This window comes from Loxodonta africana, chromosome 3 (assembly GCF_030014295.1).
Source record: "Loxodonta africana isolate mLoxAfr1 chromosome 3, mLoxAfr1.hap2, whole genome shotgun sequence".
NCBI lineage: Eukaryota > Metazoa > Chordata > Mammalia > Proboscidea > Elephantidae > Loxodonta > Loxodonta africana.
Window position 1 is genome coordinate 103,849,850 of NC_087344.1, and position 22,804 is coordinate 103,872,653.

A 22,804-nucleotide genomic window follows, 5' to 3' on the forward strand; every position below is an offset into this window, starting at 1 on the left:
GTATTATTTATAGGAAGATACAATAATCTTATAACTTTAATGATATAATCTTTTAATTCTGTATTTGTTGACACCAAAGCACATTCCATGAGAGTGAATCGTACTTAGGATTTTCTCATGATAAAGTTGTTGGTGAATAAAATTATAGTTTAATAAATTAATTAGATTATCAGAATCAATAGTTAACATTTTTTGAGAGCTTACCATATACCAGGTGCTATAAGGATTGTCAAGGATTTCATTTTACTTGGAACCACAATCAACAGCCATGGAAGCAGTAGTCAAGAAATCAAAAGATGCATTGCATTGGGTAAATCTGCTGCAAAGGGCCTCTTTAAAGTGTTGAAGAGCAAAGATGTCACCTTGAAGACTAAGGTGCACCTGACCCAAGCCATGGTATTTTCAATCACATCATATGCATGTGAAAGCTGGACAATGAATAAGGAAGACCGAAGAAGAGCCTTTGAATTGTGGTGTTGGCGAAGAATGTTGAATATACCATGGACTGCCAAAAGAATGAACAAATCTGTCTTGGAGGAAGTACAACCAGAATGCTCCTTAGAAGCAAAGATGGCAAGACTGCGTCTTACATACTTTGGACATGTTGTCAGGAGGGATCAGTCCCTGGAGAAGGACATCATACTTGGCAGAGTACAGGGTCAGCGGAAAAGAGGAAGACCCTCAACGAGGTGGACTGACACAGTGGCTGCAACAGTGAGCTCAAGCATAACAACGATTGTAAGGATGGCTCAGCACTGGGCAGTGTTTCGTTCTGTTGTGCATAGGATCGCTATGAGTTGGAACCAACTCAACGGCACCTAACAACAACAACAACATGAGATAAGTACTGTTATTATTCTTATTTTACAAATAAGGAAACAGAATCAAAAAGTTAAGTAATTTGACCAATGTTACACAAAAAAGTTTCACAACTGGATTTCACACCAGAACTTTAACCTCCACGCTATCAAAAGCTCTAAGAATGATTGATTTAAAAAGTGATTTAGGGGAAATGTCTCTGTCACCAACGTTAATAACACTGCTAAAGAAACGGGGCCTTTTTAGGTTCTGAAATATTTATCTTTGTTGTCATATGTAATATTCATTTTACTCTTTCTTTCCTGGTATCATTTGTCTGTAAAATAGTTTTAATAAACTTTTTAAAAATTAATGAAGACTGTGAATTTAAAATTTTAAAAGTAGATTAGTTATTGTGAGTCTCTATACTACAGTATCTAAATACATTTTTCTTTAAAATGATACTTTATTTTTATCAAATATTAATTTTTAATCTTCTGTTGCTACATACCACTGCCATCGAGTTGATTCTGACTCAAAATGACCCTATAGGACAGAGTAGAACTGCCCTGTAGAGTTTCTAAGGCTGTAATCTTTATGGAAGCAGGCTGCCACCTCTTTCTCCCATGGAGCAGCTGGTGAGTTCGAACTGCCAACGTTTAGTGCTTGAACCACTGCACTTCCAGAGTTCCTTGTTTTACTACGTAGTAGCTCCAATTTCCATTTTAGTAGCTACCATCTCTCTCTATGATCTAATTTAATCTACATTTAGTTTTTTTTCCTGCAAAAGTCAGGAGTCACTTTCCAAATATTTTAAACTATTACTCAGCCGATTTTAAACAGTTATATGTTCCTGCTGCTTTCCTCCCAATAAAGCTTACAAAAGAGATGTTTTTTCAAATAAGAGTATCCATTTCCTTTGGCTATATTACAGATGGGAACTGGAAAATAAAATTTTTTTGTTCTAGGGCAGTTAAAAGAATATAATTAGTAACAAATAGCTGTTTATTATCTATAGATAAATTCAGGAATTAGACATAGCTTGCTATTTCTAGGCAGATTTAGTCTTCTTTACAAATATTGTTAAAATGAGCATACTTAGATTTACACAGGAAAATGTAAGTTAATTCATGGACAGTCTTTCAGGGACCAGGGGACAATTCGATTAAAATTGATGGAATAAGGCACCATCTTTATCTCCCTTTCTGAAAAACTGGTAGTTTGGGGCTTATATCAAATTCAGTCAGATTCTGCTGGGTTTAAATGGCAAATATACATGAAACATTTTTATGTTTTAAAATATACCTTAATATGTACTCTAAATGAGCTGGTAGGCTGGAATTTGCCCAGAAAAATTGCATTTTTCTCTAATTTTGGAATATATTTGCACTGTTTATAACTTCAGAATTTGTTGAAAAACTGAGTCATGTACTGTGACACTGCCTGTGCTGAGTTTTGGGAAATTAGAAGGATATTCTTCAAGCATTCATCATCAGAAAGAACATTTCAAAAATCTGTCCTAAAGTGCAGTGCTGTCAGTGGTAGGAATATATACGCACGCCTACAAGGAGGACCAGTTAATACGGCTATTATTCAAATTTATGCACCAACCACTAAAGCCAAAGATGAAGAAATTGAAGATTTTTACAAACTTCTGCAGTATGAAATTGATTGAACATGCAACCAGGATGCGTTGATAATTACTGGTGATTGTAATGTAAAAGTTGGAAACAAAGAAAAAGGATTGGTTGTTGGAAAATACGGCCTCGGTGATAGAAATGATGCCAGAGATCATATGGTAGAATTTTACCACACCAAAGACTTCTTCACTGCAAACAGCAACTATACACATGGACATCGCCAGATGGAATACATAGGAATCAAATCGACTACATGAGTGCAAAGAGACGATGGAAAAGCTCAATATCATCAGTCAAAACAAGGCCAGGGGCTGGCTGCGGAACAGGCTATCAATTGTCTCTATGAAACTTCAGGTTGAAACTGAAGAAAGTTAGAATAAATCCACAAGGGCCAAAGTATGACCTTGAGTATATCCCACCTGAATTTAGAGACCATCTCAAGAGTAGATTTGACGTGTTGACCGCTAATGACCGAAGACCAGATGAGTTTTGGAATGACATCATACATGAAGAAAGCAAGAGGTTATTAAAAAGACAGGAAAGGAAGAAAAGACCAAAATGGATGTCAGAAGAGACTCTGAAACTTGCTCTTGAACATCAAGTAGCATAACAAATGGAAGAAATGATGAAGTAAAAGAGCTGAACAGAAGATTTCAAAGGGTGGCTTGAGAAGACAGAGTATTATAATGAAATGTGTGAAGACCTGGAGATAGAAAATCAAAAAGGAAGAACACACTTGGCATTTCTTAAGCTGAACGAACTGAAGAAAAATTCAAGCCTCAAGTTGCAATATTGAAGGATTCTACGGGGAAAATACTAAACGATGCAGGAAATGTCAAACAAAAATGGAAGGAATACACAGAGTGACTATACCAAAAAGAATTGGTTGATATTCAGCCATTTCAGGAGGTAACATATGATCAGGAACTAATGGTACTAAGGAAGGCAGTCGAAGCTGCACTGAAGGCATTGACAAAAACACAAGGCTCCAGGAATTGACGGAATACCAGTTGAGATATTTCAACAAACGGATGCAGCGCTGGAAGTGCTAACTATCCATGCCAAGAAATTTGGAAGACAGCTACCTGGCCAACCGACTGGAAGAGATCCATATTTATGCCTGGTCCCAAGAAAGGTGATCCAACTGAACGTGGAAATTATTGAACATTATCATTAATATCACACATGAGCAAAATTTTGCTGAAGATCATTCAAAAGCCACTGCAACAGTGTATGGACAGGGAACTGCCAGAAATTGAAGCCAGTTTCAAAAGAGGACATGGAACCAGGGATATCATTGGTGATGTCAGATGGATCCTAGCTGTAAGCAGAGAATACCAGAAAGATGTTTACCTGTGTTTTATTGACTACGCAAAGGCATTTGACTAAGTGGATCATAACAAATTATGGATAACGTTGCGAAGAATGGGAATTCCAGAACACTTAGTTGTGCTCTTGAGGAACCTGTACATAGATCAGGAGGTAGTCGTTTGAACAGAACAAGGGGATACTATGTAGTTTAAAGTCAGGAAAGGTGTGTGTTAGGGTTGTATCCTTTCACCATACATACTCAATACGAGAAGCTGAACTATATGAAGAAGAATGGGGCATCAGGATTGAAGGAAGACTTATTAACAACCTGCATTATGCAGATGACACAACCTTCCTTGCTGAAAGTGAAGAGGACTTGAAACATTTACTGATGAAGATCAAAGACCATAGCCTTCAGTATGGATTACACCTCAACATAAAGGCACCAAAAATCCTCACAACTGGACCAATAAGTAACACTAGCATAAAGTGAAAAAACATTGAAGTTGCCAAGGATTTCATTTTACTTGGATCCCCAGTCAATACCCATGGAAACAGCAGTCAAGAAATCAAAAGATGCATTGCATTGGGCAGATCTGCTGCTAAAGACCTCTTTAATGTGTTGAAAAGGAAAGATGTCGCCTTGAATACTAAGGTGCCCCTGACCCAAGCCATGGTGTTTTCAATCGCCTCATAGGCATGCAAACCCTGAACAATGAATAAGGAAGACTGAAGAAGAATTCAGGTCTTTGAATTGTGGTGTTGGTGAAGAACACTGAATATACCATGGACTGCCAAAAGAATGAACAAATCTGTCTTGGAAGAAGTACAACCAGAATGCTGCTTAGAAGCAAAGCTCACATACTTTGGACATGTTATCAGGAGGGATCACGTCCTGGAAAAGAACATCATGCTCAGTAAGTTAGAGGGTCAGCAAAAAAGAAGAAGACCCTTAATGAGATGGATTGACACAGTGGCTGCAACAGTGGGCTCAAGCATAACAATGATTATAAGGTTGGCACATGGCTGGGCAGTGTTTCGTTCTGTTGCACATAGGGTTGCTATGAGTCGAAACCAACTCAACGGCACCTAACAACAATAATCCCTCAAGCATGGTTTGATCTATTCTTATTCTACTTTTAAACTATTCAGATTAATATTTATGAATAATAATATATAATAAGAATTTTATTAAATGTTTGAATTTTTTTAATTGTGTAAGAAAGAAAATTTCGGTTGTTTTAACAGAATTTTTTTCTTTTTTTTTTTTAATTGAACTTTAGATGAAGGTTTACAGAACAAACTTCTCATCAAGCAGTAGTACACACATTGTTGTATGACATTGGTTAACAACCCCATGACATGTCAACAGTCTCCCTTCTCAGCCCGGGGTTCCCTATTCTCAGCTTTCCTGTTCCCTCCTGCCTTCCAGTCCCCACGCCAGGGCTGGTGTGCCTCTTTAGTCTTGTTTTGTTCCATGGGCCTGCTCAATCTTTAGCTGAAGGATGAACCTCAGGAGTGGCCTCATTATTGAGCTGAAAGGGTGTCCCGGGTCCATACTCTCAGGGTTTCTCCAGTCTCTGTCAAGCCAGCAAGTCTGGTCTTTCTTTTTGAGTTAGAATTTTGTACTACATTTTCTCCAGCTCTGTCCAGAACCCTCTATTGTGATCCCTGTCAGAGCAGTCAGTGGTGGTAGCTGAGCACCATCTCGTTGTACTGCATTCAGTCTGGTGGAGGCCATGGTAGATGTGGTCCATTAGTCCTTTGGACTAATCTTTCCATTGTGTCTTTAGTTTTCTTCATTCTTCCTTGTTTCCAAACGGATGAGACCAGCGGAGTGTCCTAGATGGCTGCTCACTGGCTTTTAAGACCGCAGACTCTACCCACCAAAGTAGAATGTAGAACATTTTCTTTATAAACTGTTTTGCCAGTTGAGCTAGATATTCCCTGAGACCATGGCCCCACAGCCCTCAGCCCAACATTTTGGTCCCTCAGGGACTTTGGATGTGTCTATGGAGCTACTATGGCCCTGCCTTTTACAGGCTGTGCTGGCTTCTCCAGTGTTGTATACTGTCTTACCCTTCACCAAAGTTATCGCTTATCTATTGTCTATTAAGTGTCTTTCCATCCCCACCCCTCCCCACTCTCATAATCATCAAAGATTATTTCTTTTGTATGTAAACCTTTTCATGAGTTTTTACAGTAGTGGTCTCATACAATATTTGTCCTTTTTTAACAGAGAATTTTGATACAAAGAAGAATGAACTAACAAGACAGGGATTTATGGATCTGAATCTCATGGAAGCCAATGATCGAGAAGGAGATCCTAGTGATCTTTGGGTAACTCTACACTCGATGGGCTACAATAAAGCTCTGGAGTTGACAGAGGTAAAATAATCTTAAAATTTTGCCCTTGGGTTTAATTTACATGATTTTTTACCCCATAAATATTTTCCTGATGCATAACTTTTGAATTGGACACCCAAATCTTTGAACTTCGGTAAATGCATGAATCCTGGGTCCAGCAGTGTGTTTCTACTACTTTATGCAAGTTCATATTCTTACCAGAAATTTAGTTACTGCTAACGTTGAAATAATTCAGGGGCAAGGGAGTTTGAGCATATGACATACAGGGAAAAAAAAAAAGGTAATTTAAAATATTATACTCTTTAATTGGAGATGGCTCTTTGAGCTGCTAAAATCTAATTTCTGTGGGAAACTCCTTGCCCTAACACCATAGGGCTCTCTTGGAATAAGGGCAATAAGTCTGTATAAGAACTTGAAATTTTGATTTTTTTAAAGGATACTTCTTAGGTTAATATTTGTAAAACAGTTGGAACTGGCTTACAGAAAGTATTATGTATGTGTTAGCTGTCGTTATTATTATTAACATGATAGGCATAGAAGTTGAATAAGATTTGCAGTAAATGAGAAGGATAATAAAAATTAGGTCTTATCTCTTAAATTCTATTTTTCTGTTAGGGTTAAAATACAGAATTTAAGAGTTTCAGTTTCAGGCCATACTTAGATAACAGTCAATTCGTTTACAGTCTTAAAAATAGAATCTGGCCTTTTCCATAAATGAATCAACTTACCAAGGTGTCTTAGTCATCTAGTACTGCTGTAACAGAAATACCACAAATGGACAACTTTAAGAAACAGAAGTTTATTCTCTCACAGCCTAGTAGGCTAGAAGTCCAAATTCAGGGCGTCAGCTTCAGGCTTTCTCTGTTGGCTCCAGAGGAAGGTCCTTGCCAATAGTCTTCCCCTGGACTAAGAGCTTCTCTGCACAGGAACCCTGGGTGCAAAGGACACGCTCTGCTTCTGGGGCCGCTTTCTTGGTGATATGAGGTTCCCAACTCTCTGCTTGCTTCCCTTAACTTTTATCTCTTATAAGATAAAAGGTGGTACAGGCCACACCCCAGGGAAACTCCCTTTACATTGGATCAGGGATGTGACCTGAACAAGGCTGTTATATCCCACCGTAATCCTCTTTTAACATAATCTAATCTTACCTCATTAACCACAGGCAGAGATTAGAATTGTATCAATCCAAAATGGAGGACAACCACACAATACTGGGAATCATGGCCTAACCAAGTTGACAGATATTTTGGGGGAACACAATTCAATCTATGACATTCTACCTTTTGGCCCTCCAAAATTCATGTCCTTGCCACATGTAAAACACGTTCACCCCATCACAGCATAGAAGAAATCTTAAGTCAATTCCAAGTCCAAAATCCAAAAATTCCTTTTCATCCGTGAAATCTAGAATACAGGTTATCTGCTTCCAAAGTACAATGGTAGAACAAGCACAAGCTAGACATTTCCACTACAAATGGAAGAAATTGGCAGGAAAGAAGGGATAGCAGGCACAAAGCAAGTTAGGAGAGCACATTACATTAGCCCTCAAGGCTTTGAAAATAATCCTCTGTTCTCTGAGACCATAGTGGCCCTGCCCTCCAGACTCAAGGAGTTGACTACCTTCTCTGGATTCTTCTGAGTGGAGGCCCCTTGGCCTGGGCTTCAACACTGCCATCCAGGCCCACTGGAATGGCAACTCTGCTCCCTTGGCTTTAGGTGCACCATTCTCCTAGTCCATCTGAGTAGTGACTCTGCCCTTAGAAACTCCAGAGGCCATGGCTCCACCCTTTGAGACCTCAGAGGTCATGGTCATTCGCTCTGAGACTGAGGCAGCTCGGCTTCTTTTGTTCCTTGTCTCTTTACCTTCTGGTTTCTAGTTTCCCGGCCTCTTGGACCTTTTGGCCTTACCATCCACATCTGCCTTGCTGAGACAAGTGTTCCAAAGCTCTGTAGCTCCACTGATGAGTGCCTTGAGGCACCCCCTCCTGCCAGTAAACTTCAGCCAGAAGGCACTCAGCTCTCTTGCTCTGTGGGTCAGCAAGCCTAGCTCCACTGTTAAGTGCCTGGAGGCACCCACTCTACCAGGAAGTCTCCTGTGAACAGACACTCAGCTCTCTTGCTCCATGGGTCAGCTCCAGTGCTGTCTTGTGCTGGTCTCCTGGTTCTACTGCTGCCAGTCCTCAGCTACTGTTGGTTCTCTGCCGCTCCTGGTCCTCTGCTGCTGCTTGTTCTCTGCCACTGCTGGTTCTCACTGTCTGGGTCATCTCCAGTGTAATGGCTCTCCTCATTTCCTTTGAGTCCTCTATCCATTCACAGTTTCAAAACAACTTCCACATTTTAGGTATCTCTTAGAGCAGCACCCCACTCTCAGTACCAAATTCTGTCTTCGTCATCTAGTACTGCTGTAGGAGGAATACTGTAAGCTTTAACAAACAGAAGTTTATTCCCTCACAGTCTAGTAGGCTAGAAGTCTAAATTCAGGGAGTCCCCTCCTGGGGAAGGCTTTCTCTGTTGGTTCCAAAGGAAGGTCCTTGTCATCAGTCTTCCCCTGGACTAGGAGCTTCTCCACACAGGAACCCTGGCTCCAAAGGACATACTCTGCTCCTGGCACTGTTTCCTTGGTGAAAACATTGCAAGGTGAAAACCCCAGGTTTTGCTTGGCATGACTTGTTACAGCCAGTAAACAAAAGGCCAAGGTGGGAGGTTAGAAAGATGCCTTTATTTCATTGTACGAGGAAAGGAGCAGTCTGGGCTGTTGCTTCCAAGACTGCTTGCAAGCAGCTTGGGGAGTTGAGCTTTTACAGAGAATAGACAAGGAAATGTAAATTAACCATGAATATTCAGGATTGACCTTCACACTGGTGGTCAGGGCTTGGGTATCGCTATGCATTTTTTTTAGGCAAGGGTTTGATCAGCCAGGATGGAGGAAGAGGTTGATTTTCTTTCATTAAGATGTTAAGTCTCCACCCAGAGGCAAGTTGAGGCCATTTATGGCCCATTTTGTGATTATCTTGTCAAGGACAATGTCAGAAGAAAGTGTAACTTATTCTGCTCAGTGTAAGAGGATAAGCCAGAGCAGGTGTCTCTCAGAAGCGCTGGGCTCTGAGGCCATCTGTCTCACTCCCTCCTTTTCTTTGGACATTGATCACTTATGACCAATGCCTGTTTTAAACTATTGGGCAATTATGAACCAAGTCTGGTGCATCTTATAAGGGAATAGGGTACATGAGTTTTGAGAGAATGAAAATCTTTTTATGAGGGATGTATAGCCATCCACCTGCACACCTTTATTTAGGGTGCCTTCCCCCCCGCCACCCCCCACTTCTTAGCAGTGCTTTTATCTTATTGGGAATTGTCCAGGTCGAAGTCAGATGTCAGGTAGTGGTAACTATAAATGGGGAATTAGTGGGGCTACTACAATAGGTTTTTGTTGGATTGTAGTTTTTTTTTTTTTCTTTGCTGTTGCATCTGTTTTATAATTACTGTTCACCACTGTGGTGTTCCTTTTCTAATGCTCTTTGCAGTGTACTACTGCTGCTTGGGTGGGTAGGAGAATGACTTGTAAAAGTTGTAAGATCTTTTGAGAATATTTAATGTCTTTACCTCCTGTTGTTAGGAGTCCTCTTTCCTTTTAGATTGCCTTATGTGCATGTAATACCTCAAATATACATTTGAAAGTAATATAAATAGTTGCTTGCTTACCTTTGGCAATTCTAAGAGCCTGCGACATGGCAATGAGCTCAGCCTTCTAGGCGGAGATACCTGGGGAAAGTGTGTTAGCCTCTAAAACCTCTTTTAAAGTGACCTCTGCATATCTAGCTTTTCTTTTTCCTCGTTCCATGTAACTGCTTTCATCAGTGAGCAGCTAAAGGCTGCAACTGGTGATGAGTAGTTCATCCATATATTGGAGGAGGACATCATTCGTTAGGGTCATTTGTCTCAGTTCCTGAGCCAAAGCTGACCTGAAAAGAGTAGAACTATCTTTTTTTTTAATTGTGCTTTAAGTGAAAGTTTACAAATCAAGTCAGTCTCTCATACAAAACCTTATATATGCCTTGCTATATATTCCTAGTTGCTCTCCCCTTAAAGCAACAGCGCACTCCTTCTCTCCACCCTGTATTTCTGTGTCCATTTAGCCAGCTTCTGTCCCCCTAAGCCTTCCCGTCTCCACTCCAGATAGGAGCTGCACACATTGTCTCACGTGTCTACTTGATCCAGGAAGCTCACTCCTCACCAGTATCATTTTCTGTCTTATAGTCTAGTCCAATCCCTGTCTGAAGAGTTGGCTTTGGGCATGGTCCCTGTCTTGGGCTAACAGAAGGCCTGCCCATGACCTCCGGGGTCCTTGTAGACTCAGTCAGACCATTAAGTCTGGTCTTTTTATAAGAATTTGAGGTCTTCATCCCACTGCTCTCCTCCTTCAGGGATTTTCTGTTGTATTCTCTGTTGTGGCAGTCATCGGTTGTAGCCAGGCACTATCTAGTTGTTCTGGTCTCAGGCCGATCTACTCTCTGATTCATATGGCCTGTTCTTACTCTTGGGCTCATACTTTGTATCTTTGGTGTTCTTCATTCTCCTTTGCTCCAGGTGGGTTGAGACCAATTGATGGCCGTTTGCTTGTGTTTAAGACCCCAGACTCCACTCTCCACTCTCCAAAATGGGATGCAGATTGTTTTCTTAATAGATTTTATTATGCAAGTTGACCTAGATGTCCCCTGAAACCATGGTCCCCAAACCCCCATCCCTACTACGCTGGCCTTCGAAGCGTTCAGTTTTTTCAGGAAACTTCTTTGCTTTTGGTTTAGTCCAATTGTGCTGACCTCTCCTGTATTGTGTGTTGTCCTTCCCTTCACCTAAATTAGTTCTTGTCTACTGTGTAATTAGTGAATCCCCCTCTTGCTCCCTCCCTCGCTCACCTCTCTCATAACCATCAAAGAATATTTTCATCTCTGTTTAAACTGTTTCTTGAGTTCTTATAATAGTGGTCTCATACAATATTTGTCCTTTTGCAGCTGACTAATTTCACTTAGCATAATGCCTTCCAGATTCCTCTGTGTTATGAAATGTTTCACAGATTCATTGTTGTTCTTTATCAATGCATAGTATTCCATTTTGTGAATATACCATAATTTATTTATCCATTCACCCGTTGATGGGCACCTTGGTTGCTTCCATCTTTTTGCTATTGTAAACAGTGCTGCAATAATAATGGGTGTGCATATATCTGTTCGTGTGACGGCTCTTACTTCTCTAGGATATATTCCAAGGGGTGGGATTGCTAGATCCTATGGTAGTTCTATTTCTAGCTTTTTAAGGAAGTGCCAAATCGATTTCCAAAGTGGTTATACCATTTTACATTCCCACCAGCAGGGTGTAAGTGTTCCAGTCTCTCCACAACCTCTCTAACATTTATTATTTTGTGTTTTTTGGATTAATGCCAGCCTTGTTGGAATGAGGTGGAATCTCATTGTACTTTTGATTTGCATTTCTCTAATGGCTGATGATCGTGAGCATTTCCTCATGTATCTGTTAGCTACCTGAATATCTTCTTTAGTGAAGTGCCTGTTCATATCCTTTGCCTGTTTTTTAATTGGGTTGTCTTTTTGTAGTTCAGTTTTTGCAGTAACATGTAGATTTTAGAGATCAAACGCTGATGGGAAATGTCATAGCTAAAAACTTTTTCCTAATCTGTAGATAATCTTTTTACTCTTTTGGCGAAGTCTTTGGATGACCATAGGTGTTTGACTTTTAGGAGCTCCTGGTTATCTAATTTCTCTTTTGCTGTTTGTACAGTTCTAGTAATGTTTTGTATATTGTTTATGCCGTGTATTAGGGCTCCTATCATTGTTCCTATTTTTTCTTCCATGATCTTTATTATTTTAGTTTTCATATTTAGGTCTTTGATCCATTTTGAGGTGGTTTTTGTGCATGGTGTGAGGTATGGGTCTTGTTTCATTTTTTTGCAGATGAATACCCAGTTATGCCAACTCCATTTATTAAAGAGACTGTTGTTTCCCCATTTGACTGACTTTGGGCCTTTGTCAAATATCAGCTGTTCATATGTGGATGGATTTATGTCTGGATTCTCAATTCTGTTTCTACTACAGTAGTAGGCTGTTTTAAGCACCGTGGTGGTATAATATGTTCTAAAATCAGGTAGTGTGAGGCCTCCCACTTTGTTCTTCTTTTTCAGTAATACTTTACTCATCTGGGACCTCTTTCCCTTCCATATAAAGTTGGTGATTTGTTTCTCCATGTCATTAAAAAATGTCACTTGTATTTGGATCGGATTGCATTGTATCTGTAGATCACTTTGGGCAGAATAGACATTTTTACAATGCTGAGTCTTCCTATCCATGAGCAAGGTATGTTTTTCCACTTATGTAGGTCTCTTTTGGTTTTTTGCAGTAGTATCTTATCGTTTTCTTTGTATAGGTCTTTTACATCTCTGTTTAGATTTATTCCTATGTATTTTATCTTCTTAGGGCTATTCTAAATGGTATTGATTTGATGATTTCCTCTTTGTCACTCTCTTTGTTGCTGTAGAGGAGTCCAACTGATTTATGCATGTTTATCTTGTGTTCTGATACTCTGCTGAACTCTTCTATTAGTTTCAGTAGTTTTCTTGAGGATTCTTTAGGTTTTTCTGTGTATAAGATCATGTCATCTGCAAATAAAGATACTTTTACTTCTTCTTTGCCAATTTGGATGCCCTTTGTTTCTTTATCTAGCCTAATAGTTCTGGCTTGGACCTCCAGCACAATGTTGAATAAGAGTAGTGATAAAGGGCATCTTTGTCTGGTTCCTGTTCTCAGTGGGAATGGTTTCGGTCTCTCTCCATTTAGGATGATGTTGGCTGTTGGCTTTGTATAAGTGCTCTTCATTATGTTGAGGAATTTTCCTTCTATTCCTATTTTGCTGAGAGTTTTTATCATGAACGTGTGTTGGACTTTGTCAAATGCCTTTTGTGCATCAATTGATAAGATCATGTGGTTCTTGTCTTTTGTTTGATTTATGTGATGGATTACGTTGATTGTTTTTCTAATGATGAACCATCCCTGCATACCTGGTATGAATCCCACTTGGTTATGGTGAATTGTTTTTTTGATATGTTGTTGAATTCTATTGGCTAGAATTTTGTTTAGGATTTTTACATCTAAGTCCATGAGGGATATAGGTCTGTAATTTTCTTTTTTTGTGGTGTCTTTACCTGGTTTTGGTATCAGGGTTATGCTAGCTTCATAGAATGAGTTTGGGAGTATTCTATCCTTTTCTATGCTCTGAAATACCTTTAGTAGTAGTGGTGTTAACTCTTCTCTGAAAGTTGGGTAGAATTCTCCAGTGAAGTCATCAGGGCCAGGGATTTTCTTTGTTGGGAGTTTTTAAATTACTTTTTCAATCTCTTCTTTTGTTACAGGTTTATTTAGTTGTTCTGCCTCTGTTTGTGTTAGTTTAGGTAGATAGTGTGTTTCTAGAAATTTGTCCGTTTCCTCTAGGTTTTCAAATTTGTTAGAGTACAACTTTTCATAGTACTCTATTATGATTCTTTTAATTTCAGTTGGGTCTGTTGTGATATCGCCCATCTCATTTCTTATTTGAGTTATTTGCTTCGTCTCCTGTTTTTCTTTCATCAGTCTGGCCGGTGGTTTATCGATTTTGCTAATCTTTTCAAAGAACCAGCTTTCAGTCTTGTTGACTCTTTCAATTGTTTGTCTCTTTTCTATTTCATTTACTTCTGCTCTAATTTTTGTTATTTGCTTTCTTTTGGTGCCTGAAGGTTTCTTCTGTTCCTCTGTTTCTATTTGTTCAAGTTGTAGGGATAATTCTTTGATTTTGGCCCTTTCTTCTCTTTGTATGTGTGTGCATTTATTGATATAAATTGACCTCTGAGCACTGTTTTCACTGTGTCCCAAATGTTCTGATAGAAGTGTTTTTATTCTCATTGGATTCTATGAATTTCTTTATTACATCCTTAATTTGTCCTGTAAACCAATCATTTTTGAGCAAAGTGTTGTTCAGTTTCCATGTGTTTGGTTTCTTTTCCCTGATTTTTCTGTTATTGTCTGCTAGTTATATGGCTTTATGGCCAGAGAAGATGCTTTGTAGTATTTTGATGTTTTGGATTTTGTTAAGGCTTGCTTTATGGCCTAATATGTGGTCTATTCTAGAGAATGTTCCATGTGCATTGGAAAAGAAAGTATACTTGGATGTTGTTGGGTGGACGGCTCTGTATATGTCTTTGAGGTCAAGTTGGTTAATTTTGGCATTTAGCTCTTCTGTGTCTTTATTGAGCTTCTTTCTGACTGTTCTGTCCTTCACTGAAAGTGGTGTGTTGACGTCTCCTACTATTATTGTGGAGCTGTCTATCTCACTTTTCAATGCTTTTAGAGTTTGTTTTATATATCTTGAATCCCTGTCATTAGATGCATAAATATTTAATATGGTACTGTTGTCCTGGTATATTGTCAATTTAATCATTATGTCGTGTCCTTCCTTATCCTTCATGGTAAATTTATGTTTGACGCCTGTTTTGTCAGAAATTAGTATGGTCACTCTTGCTCTTTTTTAATTGTTGTTTCCTTGATATATTTTTTTCCATCCTTTGAGTTTTAGTTTCTTTGTGTCTTTAAGTCTAAGGTGTGTCTCTTGTAGGGAGCATATAGACAGGTCGTGTTTTTTTATCCATTCTGCAACTCTCTGTCTCTTTATTGGTGCATTGAGTCTATTTACATTCAGTGTGATTATAGATAGGTATGAGTTAAATGCTGTCATTTTGATGGCTTTTTTTGTGTTGTTAACAGTTTTGTGCTGAGAAGTTTTTCTTTCTAAATTGTGCTTTCCACTTTTTCATTGTAGTTGAGCTTGTTTTTGCTGAGTCTTTATGTTTTTCTTGTTTTTTATTTTGAAGTGTAGGATTGTTAGTCTTCTTTGTGGTTACCTTAATATTTACCCATATTTTGCTAAGTTTAAACCTAACTTGTATCTCCCCATATCACCTTGATTTCCTCTCCATATGGAAGATCTGTGCCTACTTTATTTAGTCCCTCTTTATTGATTTAATGTCATCTTTTACATAGTGACATCACGGATTCCCTGTTTTGAGTGTTTTTTCTATCTTGACTTATTTTTGTGATTTCCCTATCTGAGTTGATATCTGGTTGCTCTGCTTTGTGTTCCAGTGTTGGGTCGATATCTGATATTATTGATTTTCTAAGCGGAGAATTTCCTTTAGTATTTCTTGTAGTTTTGGTTTGGTTTTTGCAGATGCCCTAAGCTTCTGTTTATCTGTAAATGTCTTAATTTTGCCTTCGGTCGGAATCGACTCCACGGCACTGGTTTTTTTTTTTTTTTTTTGAGACATTTTTGCTGGATTTATGATTCTTGGCTGGCAATTTTTCTCCTTCAACACTTTATATATGTCATCCCATTGCCTTCTTGCCTGCATGGTTTCTGCCAAGTAGTCAGAACTTATTCTTATTGATTCTCCTTTGTAGGTGACTTTTTGCTTATCCCTGGCTGCTCTTAAAATTTTCTCTTTATCTTTGGTTTTGGAAAGTTTGATTATAATATGTCTTGGTGACCTTGTTTTGGGATCTACCTTGTATGGAGTTCGATGAGTATCTTGGATAGAAACCTTTCAAATTTCATGTCAGGGAAGTTTTCTGCCAAGAAGTCTTCAACAATCCTATTTTCTGTTATCCCTCCCTATTCTGGTATTCCAATCACTTGCAAGTTATTCTTCTTGATAAAGTCCCACATGTTTCTTAGGGTTTCTTCATTTTTTTTAATTCTTTTGTCTGATTTTTCTTCGAGTACATTGTTGCCAAGTGTTTTATCTTCATTCTCACTAATTCTGCATTCCAGTTTCTCAATTCTGATCCACTGACTATTCAGTAGTCTAATTCTCTAATTTTATTGTTAATCTTCTGAATTTCTGATTGCTGTCTCTATGGATTCTTGCAGTTTATTAAGTTGTTCATTATATTCTTGAATAGTCTTTTTAATTTCTTCAGCTGCTTTATCTGTATGTTCCTTGGCTTTTCCTGCATGTTGCCTGATCTTGTTTCTGATGTCTTGAAGAGTTCTGTGTATTAATCTTTTGTATTCTACATCTGGTAATTCCAGAAATACATCTTCATCCGGGAGAGTCCTTGATTCTTTGTTTTGGGAGTTTTTTGAAGCAATCATGGTCTGCTTCTTTATGTGATTTGATAGTCACTGTTGTCTCCAAGCCATCTATAAGTTATTGTATTAATTTATTTCATGTTTGCTCACTGTGTTCTAGTTTCTTGCTTTGTTATGTTTTGATATACCCAAATAGGCTACTAGAGTGAGCTAACTTAATTACTGGAGCCTTCAAAGCACTAATGTCCTGTTACCAGATGGCTAGAGCTTTTACCAGGTATATGAACCTAGGAGTCCATTCACTATTCTTGTATAGATTCAGCTCAGGTGTCCTGATAGTTGAACACCTAGTGTGTGGCATAGGCTCTCACCTACTATCTTAGAGGAGCAGTGGTGATGGGTGTATGCACAGCTTTCTGGTAGTGGCAGGGGGACACACTCCGAGGGAGGCAGGGGACTGACAGCCTTCCCCCAAGTGTCAGTGAGGAAGGAGCATCCCTGTTCTCTAAAGTGCTCTGGTGGGCGGGCTTTGCAGCTGTACCTTAGGCACCCAATGCTTATACCTGTAAGGACTATCCTTGGACCCCTTTCGCAGGTGACTAGGTGGTGTGGATGGAGCCTCCAGTCCTCAGGCCCCTGCTATGGGTAGGTGGAGGCCCTATTTAATAGGTGGAGTGGTATCAAACCTCCAAAATCTGCCTGTCCACGGCACAGCTGAAACAGTTACAGTCAGGCCTCAGACAGATTCACCCTTGCAATATAATAGCATCCTGGATCCATGCAAGGGTGAAAGACAAAGACCGTGGATCACTTGTGCCTGGACTGGACCTGCTTCTGCTCTGAGCTTTCACATTTGGGGAGTCGACATAGTATTTTTCCTGCGTTTGTTAATTCTTTCCTTTTCAAGGCCAGGAGAATGACTCAGGGAGCACAGCAAGGCCCATCTCAGGCCCAGGGAAATCAACTGTTAATGAAGCCTGCTGGGGCAGAGGGAGGAGGGATCAGATAGATAGGAGAGCGTTCTTTTGAAAGAAGCTATTTGATCTGTGTGCTGGTAAATTAGACAAAATCACTTATCTTGTGCCGAGAGCGCTGTGTTATCTCAGATTTCAGAAGCGTGTGTAGCCTGTGTCCGCTGGCTGGGTTCCTGCGGAGATCGCCCCAGGGGATTAGGGCTGCATCCTAATCCCCTTGCCTAATTGCACTTGCCTTCTTTCTCTGAAGCAGCTACGTCCTAAACTCCATTGCCAGTCCTGCAGCCATCACACCAGGGGGTCAGGGTGCTGGCACTTCTGTTACCTTCTTTCACTGAAGCAGCAGCTCCCTAAACACTGCAGCCAGCCCCACTGTAGACATGGCACAGGGTCAGGTGTGCGTCACTCTGCTTGCCTTCTTTCACTGAAGCTGCTGTGTCCCAGGAACCTACCATCAGCCCCCACCACAGTTGCACTAAGGAACGCACCAAGGAATCGGAGCTGAGGCACTGCCGTGGGCTCAGCAACTCCTCGCTGCTTCTGCACTATCTCTCCCTCCCCCGTCACTCAGTCTAATTCCTTAACTTTGCCTTTGATGCTTAGGGTTCCTATCTTGTCATATATATAATCAATTCACTTGTTTGTTCGGGTCTTTGTCATAAGAGGGATCACCGGAAGTGTCTGAGTACTTCACCAACTTGGCACCGTCTCTGTATTTGTGTATTATTAATACTTTTACAATTAACAATTTATAGTTAATAGTTTTCTTGCTTTTTGTATGCTTCCTATATTACTTTAGTAGACTAAAGAGAATAAGTAAATAAAAGTCGAGCCCATGAACAAAAAAAAAATAAAACTTAAAAGTAACTTTATTAGAGTAGATAGGGTTTTATTTTTTAATTTTTAGAGAACATGTCTTTAACAGGGATCTATTAAGATATTTTCCTTTCAGTGAACCTTTAAATATTGATACTCTTTGGTTGAATAAAACTGATAACCTGAAAATTGGCAAAATATGAGCAGAATCTTTATTCAGTCCTAAAAAACTAAACCTTCAAAATTGCCACAGTCATTATTATAATCATTACAAATAATCATTTTTTTTAGAGTTCTACATTGTAAAATATTTTCACACACATTAGTTTATTAGATATTACCAGCAACCTTTGACAGAATATATATTGTTGATATCCATCTTCTCAGACTACAGCAGCTGATAAAAATCTTCTGTCTCTTCATCTTTGACCTGAGTGGTTGGTGCATAAATTTGAGTAATAGTCATATTAACTGGCCTCCCTTGTAGGCGTATGGAGATCATCCTATCACTGAAGCATTGTACTTCAAGATAGATCGTGAAATGTTCTTTTTGACGATGAACGCAACACCATTCTTCTTAAAGCTGTCATTCCCAGCACAGTAGTCTACATGATTGTCTGATTCAAAATGGCTAATCCAGTCCATTTCACCTCACTAATGCCTCGAATATTCATGTTTTTGCAATCCATTTCATTTTTGACAATTTCTAATTTTCCTAGATTCATACTTTGTACATTCCAGGTTCCGATTATTAATGGATGTTTCTTCTCATTTTGAGTCGTGCCACATCAGCAAATGAAGGTCCCGAAAGGTTGACTCCATCCACGTCATTAAGGTCAACTCTACTTTGAGGAGGCAGCTCTTCCCCAGTTGCCTTTTGGGTGACTTCCAACCTGGGGGCCTCATCTTCCAGCACTATATCAGACAATGTTCCACTGCTATTCATAAGGTTTTCACTGGCTAATGCTTTTCAGAAGTAGACTCCCATGTCCTTCTTCCTAGTCTGTCTTAGTTTGGAAGCTCAGCTGAAACCTGTCCTCCATGGGTGACTCTGCTGGTATCTGAATACCTGTGGTATAGCTTCCAGCATCACAGCAACACACAAGCCCTCACAGTACGACAAACTGACAGACACGTGGGGGCATCAACCACTAAGGCCAAAGATGAAGAAATAGAACATTTTTATCAGCTGCTGCAGTCTGAAATTGATCAAACATGGTGATTGGAATGCGAAAGTTTGAAACAAAGAAGGATCGGTAGTTGGGACATATGGCCTTGGTGATAGAAACAATGCCAGAGATCAAATGATAGAATTTTGCAAGACCAATGACTTCTTCATTGCAAATACCTTCTTTCACCAATATAGACGGTGACTATACACATGGACCTCACCAGATGGAACACACAGGAATCAAATTGCCTACATCTGTGGAACAAGATGGTGGAAAAACTCAATATTGTCAGTCAGAACAAGGCCAGGGGCAGACTGTGCAACAGACCATCAATTGCTCATATGCAATTCAAGCTGAAACTGAAGAAAATCAGAGCAAGTCCACGAGAGCCAAAATTTGACCTTGAGTATAAACCACCTGAATTTAGAGGCCATCTCAAGAATAGATTTGATGCACTGAACACTAATGACTGAAGACCAGGCAAGTTTTGAAATGACATCAAAGACATCATCTGTGAAGAAAGCAAGAGGTCATTGAAAAGACAGGAAAGAAAGAAAAGACCAAGATGGATGTCAGAGGAGACTCTGGAACTTGCTCACAAATGCCGAGCAGCTAAAGCAAAAGGAAGAAATGATGAAGTAAAAGAGCTGAACAGAAGATTTCAAAGGGTGGCTCAAGAAGACAAAGTAAAGTATTATAATGACATGTGCAAAGAGCTGGAGATAGAAAACCAAAGGGGAAGAACATGCTCAGCATTTCTCAAGCTGAAAGAACAGAGAAAAAATTTCAAGCCTCGAGTTGCAATAGTGAAGGATTCTGTGGGGAAAATACTAAACAACGCAGGAAGCATCAAAAGAAGGTGGAAGGAATACACAGAGTCATTATACCAAAAAGAATCGGCCAATGTTCAACAATTTCAAGAGGTAGCGTATGATCAGGAACCGATGGTACTAAAGGAAGAAGGCCGAGCTGCTCTGAAGGCATTGGTGAAAAACAAGGCTCCAGGAATTGATGCAATATCAACTGAGATGTTTCAACAAATGGATGCAACGCTGGAGGTGCTCACTCATCTATGCCCACCGACTGGAAGAGATCCGTATTAATGCCTAACTGAATATGGAAATTATAGAACAATATCATTAATATCACACATAAGCAAAATTTTACTGAAGATCATTCAAAAACGGCTGCAGCAGTATATCAACAGGGAATTGCCAGAAATTCAGGCTGGTTTCAGAAGAGGACGTGGAACCAGGGATATCACTGCTGATGTTAGGTGTATCCTAGCTGAAAGCAGAGAATACGAGAAGGATGTTTACCTGTGTTTTATTGACTATTCAAAAGCATTTGACTGTGTGGGTTGTAACAAATTGTGGATAACATTGTGAAGAATGGGAATTCCAGAACACTTAATTGTGCCATGATTTTTCTTTACATAGATCAAGAGGCAGTTGTTCGGACAGAACAAGGGGATACTTACTGATTGGTTCAATGTCAGGAAAGGTGTGTGTTAGGGTTGTAGCCTTTCACCATGTCTATTCAATCTGTATGCTGAGCAAATAATGCGAGAAGCTGGATTGTATGAAGAAGAACAGGTTGTCAGGATTGGAGGAAGACTCATTAACAACTTGGGTTATGCAGATGACACAACCTTGCTTGCTGAAAGTGAAGAGGAGTTGAAGCACTTACTAATGAAGATCAAAGACCACAGCCTTCAGTATGGATTACACCTCAACATAAAGAGAACAAAAATCCTCACAACTGGACCAATGAGCAACATCATGATAAACGGAGAAAAGATTGAAGTTGCCAAGGATTTCATTTTACTTGTATCCTCAATCAACAGCCATGGAAGCACCAGTCAAGAAATCAAAGTTACATTGCATTGGGTAAATCTGCTGCAAAGGGCCTCTTTAAAGTGTTGAAAAGCAAAGATGTCACCTTGAAGACTAAGGTGCACCTGACCCAAGCCACGGTATTTTCAATTCCATCATGGGCGCGTGAAAGCTGGACAATGAGTAAGGAAGACCGAAGAAGAATCGACACCTTTGAATTGTGGTGTTGGCGCAGAATATTGAATATACCATGGACTGCCAAAAGAAAAACAAATCTGTCTTGGAAGAAGTGCAACCAGAATGCTCCTTAGAAGCAAGGATGGCGAGACGGTGTCTTACATACTTTGGACATGTTGTCAGGAGGGATCAGTCCCTGGAGAAGGACATCATGCTTGGCAAAGTACAGAGTCAGCAGAAAAGAGGAAGACCCTCCAAGAGGTGGTTTGAGAGTGGCTGCGACAGTGAGCTCAAGCATAACAACGATTGTAAGGATGGCTCAGGACTGGGCAGTGTTTCGTTCTGTTGTGCATAGGGTCACTGAGAGTTAGAACCAACTCGACAGCATCTAACAACAACAACAACAACACATCAACCTTCTCAGTGAAGAAACTAAGTTTCATTGAAGTTAAGTGGCTTTCCCTGGGTCACAAAACTATTAAATGGCAAAATGCAATTAACAAACCTAGGTCTTCTGCTATCTAGTCCAATGATTTTTCACTTTGCTATCTCTCTTAAAAAGATGACTTTATTATTGCCAAAGGTTGGAGTTATTAAAATATTTTAAAACTTAAAAAAAAAAAAAAAGTCGATGTTCTGCTAAATTAAGGTTTTTACCTTTTGTCCCCCAAATAAAAAGATGAACATCAATGTTTGTGAATTCATTCATTTATTCAACAGATACTTGTTGAGTGCATACTATGTGGTGGGCCTGTAAGAGGCACTGAGGATATAAAGGTGAAGAAAGTTTTCGAAATTCTTGCCCTTGTGGAATTTACGTTCCATAAAGGAGAATGAATAAAAAATAATTAAGTAGAAAGCAAATAATATCACTTCAAAATTGTTTGGAAGGAAACAAACCAGGGGCTGAAGTAGAGAACAGTGGGTAGTAAGGGAGACTGGGAGGCTAGAGCAGGTCTCTCTGCAGAGGTGACACATAAGCTTTAACCTGAAGGAGGAGGAGGTAGCCACGTGACAAGCATCTTCCAAGGAGAGAGAACACTACATACGAAGGCCCTGGTGTAAGAAAGAACTTCATTTGTTCTAGGATCCAAAAGCTCAGTTTAGCTGGGACATAGCGAGATAGGAGCTTGAGTTGAATAGAGAAGCAAAGGCCACAGGCTGTGGTAAAGACTAAAAGGTAGACAGTAAGAAAAAAAAAAAAAAAACCCAAACCCGTTGCTGTTGAGTCGATTCTGACTCAGAAAGATCTATTTCCAGATGTTAAAAATCTTTTTAGATCACAGATTTTAAAAGTATTTTTACACTAACTTTGAATTGTGAATTTCTCTTTCTCTGTTTAGTTCTTTTTAGTGCTCTATATACACTCATTAAGTTTCAGTTATTAACATAATTATGCTCTTTAGAGCACTTTGATGCTTTCTGTAGCCTTAAAGTCAGAAAAGGAAATTAAATAACTAACAAGGCATTAGTTAGTTTTGACCCAAATGAAGGGATGGTACAGTGTTATTAAAGGAGATATTAGTTTTCTTCCCTTTTCTATGAATATAATCAGTTAATCTGTAGCCAAAAGTCAAAATTTCATTGTT

The 22,804-nt window shown here is 39.4% G+C and overlaps 1 protein-coding gene across 5 annotated transcripts in view; it reads left to right on the plus strand.

The window, feature by feature from the left end:
* The window catches only part of EFCAB7 (EF-hand calcium binding domain 7), a 56,483-nt gene that overhangs the window by 27,464 nt on the left and 6,215 nt on the right, over positions 1–22,804 (plus strand). For 4 of the 5 annotated variants that reach the window (XM_064282076.1, XM_064282078.1, XM_064282077.1 and 1 more), the window contains one exon: positions 215–5,976. In XM_064282076.1, the coding sequence (XP_064138146.1) occupies positions 215–822 (608 nt within the window). In that variant the 3' untranslated portion in view covers positions 823–5,976. The other variant, XM_023549505.2, reaches the window with a different exon arrangement.